Source organism: Pneumocystis jirovecii, assembly GCF_001477535.1.
Source record: "Pneumocystis jirovecii RU7 chromosome Unknown supercont1.3, whole genome shotgun sequence".
NCBI lineage: Eukaryota > Fungi > Ascomycota > Pneumocystomycetes > Pneumocystales > Pneumocystaceae > Pneumocystis > Pneumocystis jirovecii.
This window is the reverse complement of record NW_017264777.1, coordinates 48,358-59,762: the sequence shown is the minus strand read 5'-3', so window position 1 is coordinate 59,762 and position 11,405 is coordinate 48,358. Positions and strand designations below refer to the sequence as shown.

At 26.6% G+C, this 11,405-nt stretch overlaps 4 protein-coding genes across 4 annotated transcripts; 2 read left to right on the top strand and 2 right to left on the bottom strand.

Annotated features, from left to right (window-relative positions):
• Positions 1–323: 323 nt before the first annotated feature.
• T551_00635 (RNA polymerase II subunit A C-terminal domain phosphatase) lies at positions 324–1,085 on the bottom strand (the record flags this gene model as incomplete). Its single annotated transcript, XM_018372901.1, has 5 exons — positions 324–547; positions 594–733; positions 777–920; positions 966–992; positions 1,042–1,085. The coding sequence occupies 5 exons, from the start codon at positions 1,083–1,085 to the stop codon at positions 324–326; spliced, it is 579 nt and encodes a 192-aa protein (XP_018230644.1).
• A 403-nt stretch (positions 1,086–1,488) lies between these two features.
• Positions 1,489–2,252, top strand: T551_00634 (uncharacterized protein; the record flags this gene model as incomplete). Its single annotated transcript, XM_018372900.1, has 2 exons — positions 1,489–1,954; positions 1,996–2,252. The coding sequence occupies 2 exons, from the start codon at positions 1,489–1,491 to the stop codon at positions 2,250–2,252; spliced, it is 723 nt and encodes a 240-aa protein (XP_018230643.1).
• A 785-nt stretch (positions 2,253–3,037) lies between these two features.
• T551_00633 (uncharacterized protein) lies at positions 3,038–5,989 on the top strand (the record flags this gene model as incomplete). The annotated part of the gene is made up of 7 exons (XM_018372899.1): positions 3,038–3,065; positions 3,106–3,398; positions 3,446–3,520; positions 3,561–3,592; positions 3,639–3,873; positions 3,914–4,175; positions 4,218–5,989. 7 exons carry the CDS (start codon positions 3,038–3,040, stop codon positions 5,987–5,989), a joined length of 2,697 nt encoding a protein of 898 aa, XP_018230642.1.
• Positions 5,990–6,589: 600 nt separating this feature from the next.
• Positions 6,590–11,342, bottom strand: T551_00632 (uncharacterized protein; the record flags this gene model as incomplete). The annotated part of the gene is made up of 18 exons (XM_018372898.1): positions 6,590–6,692; positions 6,737–7,024; positions 7,066–7,347; positions 7,390–7,603; positions 7,652–7,784; positions 7,831–7,973; positions 8,020–8,296; positions 8,342–8,578; positions 8,617–8,716; positions 8,758–9,280; positions 9,322–9,408; positions 9,451–9,952; positions 9,999–10,222; positions 10,266–10,533; positions 10,578–10,785; positions 10,834–10,898; positions 10,943–11,010; positions 11,060–11,342. The coding sequence occupies 18 exons, from the start codon at positions 11,340–11,342 to the stop codon at positions 6,590–6,592; spliced, it is 4,005 nt and encodes a 1,334-aa protein (XP_018230641.1).
• Positions 11,343–11,405: the final 63 nt, after the last annotated feature.

The following is an 11,405-nucleotide window of genomic DNA, read 5'->3' as shown; positions in this document are numbered from 1 at the left end:
AATTAACAGAATATTAAATAAATAAGTTTTTAACTAAAACTTTTTATAGATATATTTATATGTTGCCCAATGCTTTTTTTATAGTCAAAAAAGCTTTCTGGAAAAGAAATTCAGGTTGTCTCACGTTAATCGGGTCCGATCAGTACAAACTTTATAAGGTTCAAAAAAATAATGAATCAAATAAAAACATTATTATAAAAATATAAAAGATTATTACATACATAGATACCCATATACATATATATATATTATTACTAAATATATTTTTAATATTTTTTCAAAAAAATAAATAGAAAAATATATCAAAGATTTATTTCTATAAACTATTGATAATGAACAGAATGAAGTAATGAAAGCTTGGGATGATCTTTTTGCCATGCAGAAAAAATATTATAAATATCGTCGTCTATTGCATTCGATGAAGAGAGTGCATCAATTAATTTCAAAATAGCTTGTCCACCAATAACAGCTTCTTCATGATTATCTTTGATGTCTATGTTTATAACATGGACTATTCGATTCATGAGTTCTCCACGATTAATTAAGTCTTAATTAGTTAATATATACATGTATATCAAAAAATAAAGATGTACCTTCGCATACAGTATCAAAACATCTTTCTTCACATGTAATAACAATATCAAAAAGATCACGGTTATCTTGCCATCTTTCAGGATAATTTTTTATTTTTCTATTTCTATCCAACATATTTAATAATCCATTCGCTGTATATCTATTTATAATAAACATAGTTCATTTTAATACAAATTTAATACAGTTTTATATCTTTAGTCTTTAACTCATTATATATTTGATCATAAGGTGTTCCAAATGGATAAATATTTGGCTTATCTATAGAAGGACCAGGAAGTCTTACAGCAGAACTCGTACCAAACGATCTTACATTATAACCTGCGTTTCTACAACGATTAAACATAAATATTTTAAATATTACATCTTCTTACTTAAGTACACAATGAGCTTCCATGCTTCTATATATAAAGATTTAGTTACTACATCATTATTTAAAAATATAACTACCTATTTTGATTAGATGCGCATATTACACTAATTGCAAATTTCATGTTAAAATATAATATTTTTCTATATATTTAAATGTTTCTATAAAACCGGTTAGAAATGTCAAACATGTTTAATATAAAAATCAATAAATTTATATTGATAATTACTTTATGTATTATATGTAATTTTAACAAAAAGTTTATAAAAAAGTAAGAATAATTAAACAACTTATCTTCTATATTGACATATACTGTTTTCTAAAAAGACATAATTTCTTCAATTAAATTCCATTTTTACACACAAAAATATTAAAAAAAACCCAACGTCGTTTTTTAATATTTTACATTTAAAAAATCAACGTTTTTGATCAATTATTGTATATTACGTATTTTGGAGAAATAATACAGAAAAATATTTTGTTTTTGTGATAAAAAGGTTTAATATTGTTAAAAATATAAGTATATTATGAGAAATAAAGATATCAAAAAATCTTGGAGAAATTCATATGAAAAAAGACAAAGTTTACCGTCAGAATGGCTGCAAACAGATATTTATCGTACAATTTATAGGGATTATGCCTATCCGGATCATGATATTCGGTTCTATAGGTCACCATTAGAATACGATTTTTTGAAAAGTACGTTGGATTCATGTATGCAGTTATCTGCAAACCAAAACTTTGATTTTGGTGAAGATACGTTTTTAGAAGATGATTATTTATATCCTGGAATAGAAGATGGAAAAATCATTGATGATATGAATTCATATAAATCTATGAATGCACCAATAGATGAAATATATGGTAAAGCGGTTGCATTATTTGATTTTATACCAGAACATGAAAACGAATTTGCATTAGTAAGAGGACAACAAATATGGATTTCATATAGACATGAGCAGGGATGGCTAGTTGCAGTTGACCCTTTAACAGGTTTCGTTTTAAAAAAACAAATTCACGTACTTATTGAATAGGTGATACAGGACTCGTTCCTGAAGAATATGTACGAATATATGATTCTAATAATATTTTTGGTTATGAAAATATAGGAAGACCTATATCTATTGAGCAAAGTAAAGAATCTATTATGGAAGATGATTCCCAAAAAAATGAAACAAAAAATCAAAATAATTTTAGTGAAAATCAAAACATAAATAATATCATAAAGAATGATACTTCTATGTTAAATTTCCAGTATTCTCAACTAAATTTAGAAGATAAAGATGAATAATAATGCAATTTATATTAATTATAAAATTTACAATGGAACATTTTTAAAAATATTGACCTTGATGAAAATATCGATTTTATTCTTTTGTAGATTAATAATTGGCATTATGATCTTTTAAGAGGTGCTTAAGTTTTACGAATCTTTAAATATTTTCTATTTTTTAAAAGTATACTGTATTTCATATTCAAAAAATCAAAAACAGTATATCGTTTTATCTGATTTAAACGGATTATAATTTTAAAGTATATCACATAATACTTTATTAAATGCCGAATTAATCTGAATAATATTAAAAAGAAAACTTTAAATAGGAACAATTTTATTTTATTATTTATGCAACATGCATAAAAAACCATTCATTTCGAATTTTCTAATCACTTTTTAACATTCATATGTTTCAATGTCTATTATTCAGTATATTTACATATATTTCATAATAATCAATTATATATTTTAATAAATTGTATACAAAAAAACATATATCTATCAACATTTAATAAAAGTTAAAAGCCATTAAAACATTTTTCATAATATTTTTTATTACAAAAAACACAAAAAGCAATAAAATAGCCTTAAAAACAAGAACTTTATAATGATTTCATAACTCTTCAATCAAATACTCATCTTTTGTTCAGAAATCACGTGAGAATCACCATGACAACATTGTTGTCAAAACAACCTGTTTAAAGTTTTCGATAATCTCAAGCAAATTATTTTCTAAAACCTACAATTATAATTTGGAAAGAAATAAGCTTTGGCAAGAGCCATAGCTCTTACGTATATTAATGTCTAGTTCTTCAATTTCAGTTGCAGGTATAAATTTGAAAATATAAATTACTTTTAATATTTTAAGTGAGAGTTCGACCATTAAATTCTAAAGAAACATCTCAACTTCAGATAAATAATAATGAGGCGTTGACATTTGTAGGAGATGGATCGTTTACAGGAACACCTATGCAAAAAAATCCGTCAAAAGGATTAAGGCGAATTGTTCAAGTTTTAGATGAACGTGTCTTAATATTTGATCCAGCAGATACAAATCCAATGGCACGATTTCAAAAAACATTATTGCCAGTAGGAAAAAGAGTAAAGGATATAAGATATGCTTTTGATAGGGTCTTTGATGAAGATTCAACGCAAGAAATGGTATAAATTATGTATTTTTATACAAGATAGCCTATAATTTATGATAGGTTTATGAAAGTACAGTTAAACCTTTATTGGATGGAATACTAGAAGGATATAATGCTACTGTTTTTGCATATGGGGTATGTTTTTTTACAATTAATTTTAACTAATAATTTTTAGGCAACAGGCTGTGGTAAAACTCATACTATAAGGTATATAGATTTTAATAAAATTTTGGAAGTTTAATGAAGAATTTAGTGGATCGCAAGAAGATCCTGGAATTATTTTTTTGACTATGAAGGAACTTTTTGATAAAATGACTTCATTAGCTGATGAAAAAATCATTGAAATTAGCTTATCTTATTTGGAGATATATAACGAAACTATTCGAGATCTTTTAGTTCCATCTATAAATGCTAAGTCACTTTCATTGAGAGAAGATTCAGATCAAAAAATTGCGGTACCTGGATTAACAATATATCGTCCACAAAATGTAAATTATTTTTATTTTTTTCTAAATTAACATAAAAAAGGTAGATGAAGTTATGGATATTATTTTGAAAGGCAATGCGAATAGAACAATGTCTCCTACCGAAGCAAATTCTGTTTCATCTAGATCACATGCAGTTTTACAAATTAATGTTATTCAAAAATCACGAACTGCTAACATTTCGGAAGATCATTTTGGTGCTACTCTTTCTATTATTGATTTAGCAGGAAGTGAGAGAGCATCTGTTACAAAAAATAGAGGAGAACGTCTTCTTGAGGGCGCAAATATTAATAAATCTTTATTAGGTATTACATAAAATTATGACTAATAAAAATTAATAAAAATAGCATTGGGTAATTGCATAAATGCTCTTTGTGATCCTCATCGACATAATCATGTCCCTTATAGAGACTCTAAACTTACTAGACTTTTAAAATTTTCTTTAGGAGGAAATTGTAAAACTGTAATGATTGTTTGTGTAAGTCCTTCTAGTAGTCATTATGACGAAACTCATAATACGCTAAAATATGGGAACCGTGCTAAAAATATAAAAACTAAAGTATCTCGTAATATGATTACAGTAGATAGACATGTTAGTCAATATGTTAAAGCAATCTATGAATTACGGCAACAAGTTTCTGAATTAAAAAGAAAGTTAGATGATAAAAAATCAGAAGAAATTGACAAAATGGCTAAAAAGCAAGCATTCTATGATGTTAAATTAAATGAAGGTATTCATAGATTACACATGATATTCGAAAAATTATCATTACTTAAAGAGCAATATTATTTAAATGTAAATTCCTTACTTTCTTTAGAAAATCAGTTTCATACAATAAATTCATGGATCATAGCTTTTGATATTTTATCTGATATAGATCTTGATAATGAAACTGTCTTAATGCTTAAACCAACAAGAGACTTAGCTAAAAAATTACTAGATGATTTGGAAAATAAACGACAGGTTATTCTTAGAGAAATTTCAAGAATTACTATAAATAAAGATTTTGATACTGCATGCGATAGTATTTTAAAAGATTTAAGAGAAGATGGTCTTAATGAAACATCAATGAATTTATTTCTTAAAGAAGCAAAGATGATGAAAATAACATCAGAAAGAGATTTTCTTTCTAAAGAACGATTAAATCTTCAAAATTCATTGGAAAAAACATATTCAATGATGCAACAATTTGCTAGGGCAAGTTTTGAAGGATTAAGTACCTCTATGTTGATGTTAAAAAATGAAGAGAACACCCTTATAACTCAAATGTCTAGAGAAGAAGCATTTAAATCATCATGTAAAACACTTACAGATATAATTCATCAATTTTCATCCGAAACAAATTCTTCGAATTATGATAACGACACAAAAACTTTTAAAAAGCATCTTACTAGTCCATTTTTAAGTTCATGTTTTAGAAAACAATATCTTCATACTTCATCACCGTTTCAAATTAAATCTCCAAAAACATTTAAAGTACACACCCCAAAAAAGAATATTATGTTTCACAAAAGTAAAAATATTTCTAAAAAAAAAAAGGTTAGATGGGATGACCAATCAAGTGATGCTGAAATAAGCATTATAAAAAATGATTCTACTGAATCAGATTTACCTGTTCTGTCTGATTTAAAAATTAATATTACACCTAAAGCGGTATTATTACATACTTCTAAAAATCATGAGCAAGTATCATCAAAAGGAGATGATGTATTTTCTCAAATTAATAAAGATGAACAAGAAAATTCATTTATGGAATCAGGATCTGAAAATGATAATACAATTGAAAATTCTAATTCATCAAAACTGAAAAGTGTACTAAAAAAAACAGACAAAACAATTTCTCAAATTTACAAAAGGAATCGCTTATTGTCTACTAATATATCTGAAATTTCTACAAAATCTATAACTAGACGATTAAAATTCGATAAAGAAAATCAGAAATCTAGTCCTATACAAGAATCTCCACGGAATCAAGCTTCTACAATGGGAATTGGAAATTCTATTAGAGTTTCTAATTCTATGGCCTCTTTTAAAGAAACAAAAGACACTTCATTTGCATCTAAAACGGAAAAAACAGACTTAAATAAACCGCAGATTATTAATAAACCATGGAGATAATATATAATGTAATAAATAAGATGTTTTTTAAAAGTCTTTTAAGGCCATTATACTTGGTTAATGTAGATTTTTGCACATAATGCATTACTGCTTAATTTAAAATAATTTGAAAGAGTAATTACTATCAGAGCTTAAATTAAAAAGCATTGTAAATTTAAAAATAAAACTAGTATTAATTCTGCATTTTACTTCAAATTTTTAAATTTTTTTTATAATTTTTTCATATAAAATTAATAAACATTAAAAATTATCTAAGTTATTTAATAAGATTTATCTAAAATATTTCTGAATTTATTTCTAAATTAAATTTCAAAAATATTAAATCTATAACAGCCAAAAATAGTTATTTAAAATAAATATTATATAGAAGATAATGAAATTAAAAACAATTTAAAATTCGAATACATATTCAGAATGCTATATTTTAAGTAATGTACAGAAACATTGAAATATTGTTTAGAACTAAACAAAAGATAAAACACTTTTTTTTAAAAAAATAATCCCATTAATGCAAATATAGTCATGCCTTTAAAAATACACAAGCAAGAATTGTTTTAAAAAATATATAACTCATCCCAAAAATAACCAAATGCTTTATTTTTACGAACTGGAATAAAATTTTTTAAAAATCATATGCAACATTAAATTGACATTAATTTTTACTAATCCTTCAAATAAAGGCAAAATTTGAATCTTATTATATCTACAAATATTAATAAACTTTTCTCCTATGAATCTTAATCATACTGCGCCTGAAGTAAATCATCTAGTTTTAATTCTATACTAGTTGTTGGGGTGTGAAGAGGACCAAAAGCAGCTTCAATAATAAAAATACCAATGTTATCAGAGGAAATGGTAAAGTCAAATTTTCCATAATCTTTTTCATCTTGTCCAGCTATTGAAATAATTACTCCTTTATCAAAAAGTTGCCGACCAGAATATTTATGAGACCCAAATTTTGGCATTTGACCAGATCTTTTTAAATCCCTTAGATGAAAATATTGCTTAGTAAAAGGAATAACAGATTTTCTCCTTCTAATACAAAATAAGACAAACTAACAAAAAAACACTATTACCCTTTTTTAGTTTGTAGTGAAATTAATGATTTTTCTATATAGTCATTATAACTTTCTAATTGAGATTTTAAATATGATGCTTTCTCATATAAATGAGCTAATGTTTGCCTAGCACTTTCAAGTTCTGCCTGTCGCTGTACACGACGACGATGCTTTGTACGAATATCCGTAGCAATTGCATTTAAGAAACTTTGATAGTTATTAGATCTAGTAATTATACCTTCGGATTCAAGCTTCAAAATATTTTCAAGAGCAACAGCCTTAACATCAGAAAATAACATTCTAAGATAATTTAGAAACATGATTTAGAAAGGAATATTTTACTCTTTAATATTACATATGCCATTCTTAGAATATCTATTCAAATAAGTAGTATCCTTATTTTCTTCACTTAAAATTTGTTTCCATTTTATCTCATCATCTGGATGCACTGGTTTAATAAGTATTTCCATTAAATTTGACCCTGTTTGAACTCGAATAATATAAAGAATATAATGCTTTGTTTCAACAAATAAAGAACGAATTTCAGAATTAGAATCTGATTTAAACGTTAAAAGAAAATAAGTATTCTAAAAATTACTCATACTTTCTACATGAACAAGTCTAGGACTTAATATAAGATCAATCTCGCTACTTGATATTTTAACAAATTCTTCATTATTTGACAATGATCCAAGTTGCTTAACAATATCTCGTAACTGATCGTCTTGATTCGGCGCCTATTAATATATTATATCAAAGCAATCATAGTAGAGAAAAACATACCATTATATCAATCTCATTATAAACTAAAGAATGGATAAGAAATATTTCAGAAGTTTTAATATATAAAATTGGTTTTTGTGTAGAAGTAAGATCATCAAATTCATCCATTTCAAAATATCGTTCAGCATCTTGTACATCAATTACTTTGTAAATATGTTAGATTATATTTTGATTAGTCATCATATTTACCAGTTTTTAAAACTTTAATCATCCTTTGAATTGCTGTTTCAACATATACATTAAGAGGTTGAAGAAATACATCATTTTTATCAAATAGTTTCCCTGTTGTAATTTGAACGAGTATTTTAGAAATTTCTGCTAAGTTTTTTCGCTGCAAAGTTGGAATAGTGCTTTCGATAATATCAAATGAATCTGGTGCCAATATAACTGGATTAAGATAACGATAATGTATTATATATCCAATAAATTTGAGGATTTCCGATGGAGATTGATCAGAAAATCTTGTCTGTTTACATTTAAATTAATTCAGATAATAAAATGAAACAAGTACCAATAATGTACGATAAGTTTCTCTTGCTATATATCTTAGCCCATATGGCATCTCATGTACACTAGCTTCAATAGCATCGATAAACTTTTCCGTCCAATCCCTTAGATCTTGAAGATGTTTGATGAAAAGATCTCTAGTTTCTGGATCTTGAATTGCTTCAGTTCTTTCAAGATTAACTGAACGTTTAGTTCTTTCACCGGTCATAAGCTCTTCCTTATTAATTATTGAATAATATATCTAAAAATCAGCTTTAACAAAACAATGACTAAATTTACCATTACAGGATCACTTTCAAGGTCAAGATGGTTATTTTCAATCATTTTTTTGATTAAAGGTTTAAAAAGATTTTTTAAATATTTTCTTTCTTTAACATTTCTATAATATATTAAAAATAATTTAAATAAAAAACAAAAAACCTATTATATGAAACAACAATTTTTATCCATAAAGAATTGCGTTTGAAAAACTCCTGTATATTTTCAACTCTAATAAGCTCTTCAATGATACATCTTCGAAGCAATTTTAACAAAAAATATTCTTCTCTTCGTTGTTGAGCATAGCTAAAAATACACATTACAAAACTTTCAAGCTGCTTAATATTTTTTTCAGGTACTCCTCTATCACAGTAACTAGAGAATAAACGAGCAAAATATTCAGGACAAGTTTGTAAAAGAAAAAAGAACCCTTGATAAAGTTCTAATTTTTCTCGAGAAGATTTGTTAAGCGCTTTTAAATCAAATGAATTTTCTGAAGACCTTTCAAAATAAGAATGAAACAAATTTCCCGAAGAAAATCGCTTCTGATGACGAATAACGTCATCAAGAGTGACCATATTTTTAACTAATAAAGCAATTTTAAGATCTAATTGAGCAATATGCTCCTCAGCATCTTCATTAGCTCGAACACACTGAACAATTAATTTTCTAAGAGATTCCATTTCTATAATTTTTAGACATAATAAATTGATAAACAAAAATTACCTATTTCTTCTTCAAAATCAAAATTATTATCATTTAACAAATGAACAAAGTTTTTAATAGTTCCAACTGGAGGATTTTTCCCAACAACTAGAAATATTAATAAAATAAGAAATTCATTTTTGAACATACTAAGACTTTTATAAGCTCGACCTTGAAGCTTTCCACGAACAAAACTTTGAATTTTAATTATTTTCTGCATATTCTCCTTATAATATTCCATTTTACTATTAAATTTACTACGAGCTAACATTCCTCGAATATGACTTTGAAAAAGCACAATTGTATCATTTCCGGAATGCAAAGATATAAGGATATCTTCAAGTTTCTTTCGAATTAAAACTCCACGACATTGTGCTTGTAAAGGAACAGAATATTGCTTCATTAATTGAAAACGCATAATGATTTTATCAAAAGCACGTCGAGTAAGCATACCTCGAGAATATGATTGCAATTTAATAACCGATTCAGTATTGAACACAAGACTATCTACTAAAAAACAATATTGTTTCCGTGCAAAATTTCCCCGAATAATTGTTTGAATTTTAATAACAAAATCCTCATAATAATGAATTGAACTTTTCCATCTTAAATAAAATTTTCTTATAAGATAACCCTTTGATACAGCCTGTATCTAAAATTTACTTTAATATAATAATTACGGCAATTATGAAATATACTTTTCTTGTCCATTCTTTAAATCTACGATACTCAATAACTTTTTTAGAAAATACTTTTCGCACAAAAAAGCCTCTTATACATGCTTGTAAGGCTAAAATCATATCTTCTTCATACAAAAGATCTTGAAATTTTTCCAATAATTTTTTACGGAAAAGAAACCCTCTACAAACAGTTTGAAATTTTAAAGCAAAAGCATCCTTCTCAAAATGAGAGTATTCATTAGCTAATAAGTGTTATAACTGCATTAAAGATATGGATACAATTACATTTGTTTATTTTTTCTTTAGATACATCTATTTCACCAGCAAATGCATTCCCAATATTTTTAAAGTTAGGGAGACTTACTCCAGCTATGTCTAGATCACGTTGTGTATTTTTTATTTCTTCATCAGTAAATTCAAGTTTTCCAATTAAATTCCCAATTGATACAGCAAGCCCAGCATGCGAAAGTAAAAACGAAAGAGCATGAATACAATAAATAACTTTCGGAATATTCTTCTTTTCATAAAGATCTGTAAGTTCAAATCTAAAAATCTAAAAAAATAAGTATCTTCAACACAAATCAAAAAATAATATACATTTGGCAAATTCATTTTTTCAATAAATTGAAAAAAACGATTGATATTATCACTATGTCGAAATTGTAGCCTAGTAGCTTCAAAAATCCTTGGGACCAAGTCCGGTGCAAATACCTTAACAAGTCTTGCTAAAATAATACCATCACGTAAAGACTCTTCCAATTCTAATATAGCTGGAATTTTTTCTCCAATGCATGATTCTATCCATCTAATCATAGTAATTTAGTCTTTATGCATCCATAATAACAAGCCATACTCCTTTGCTTCCCCTATATGGCATAAATACTCATACGCCTGTATATTAGCACGTTGTTTATCCATCTTAGAAAATTCAATCGATACACTTTAACAAACATAAAACTCACCCAAGTTTTCGACCATGAAAAAAGCCTATTCCCCATTGCCTTCTGCAAACGTATCCTTCCTTGCATACCTTAAAATACCCATTAACCTTCTTTCCCAAGTAATTTATATACATATACCAGTAACATCTTCTGCTCCTTTAGTAACTCCCGGGATACAAAGGCCTTCCGTGCCATTTCCAGATGTCAACTTAGAAAGTGTTTGAAGATGGCTAACAGTACTTCTATTTAACTTTTTAAGATCATCTAATGATGCTCTCTCCATCAAATGATTAGGTGATTGTATTTTATACGGCGACAAAGACATTCGTGGCGGAAGATTCTCTTTATATGATGAACAATTAGTAGATACTTCTGTCAATCCTTTTGAAGGTGTAGAAGGCAATGATCCAGTGCCATGCATCTTTAAATATTGGTTTATTTTTTATGGTTTGAGGTTGAACGTCTAGAAAAATAAATATTCGTT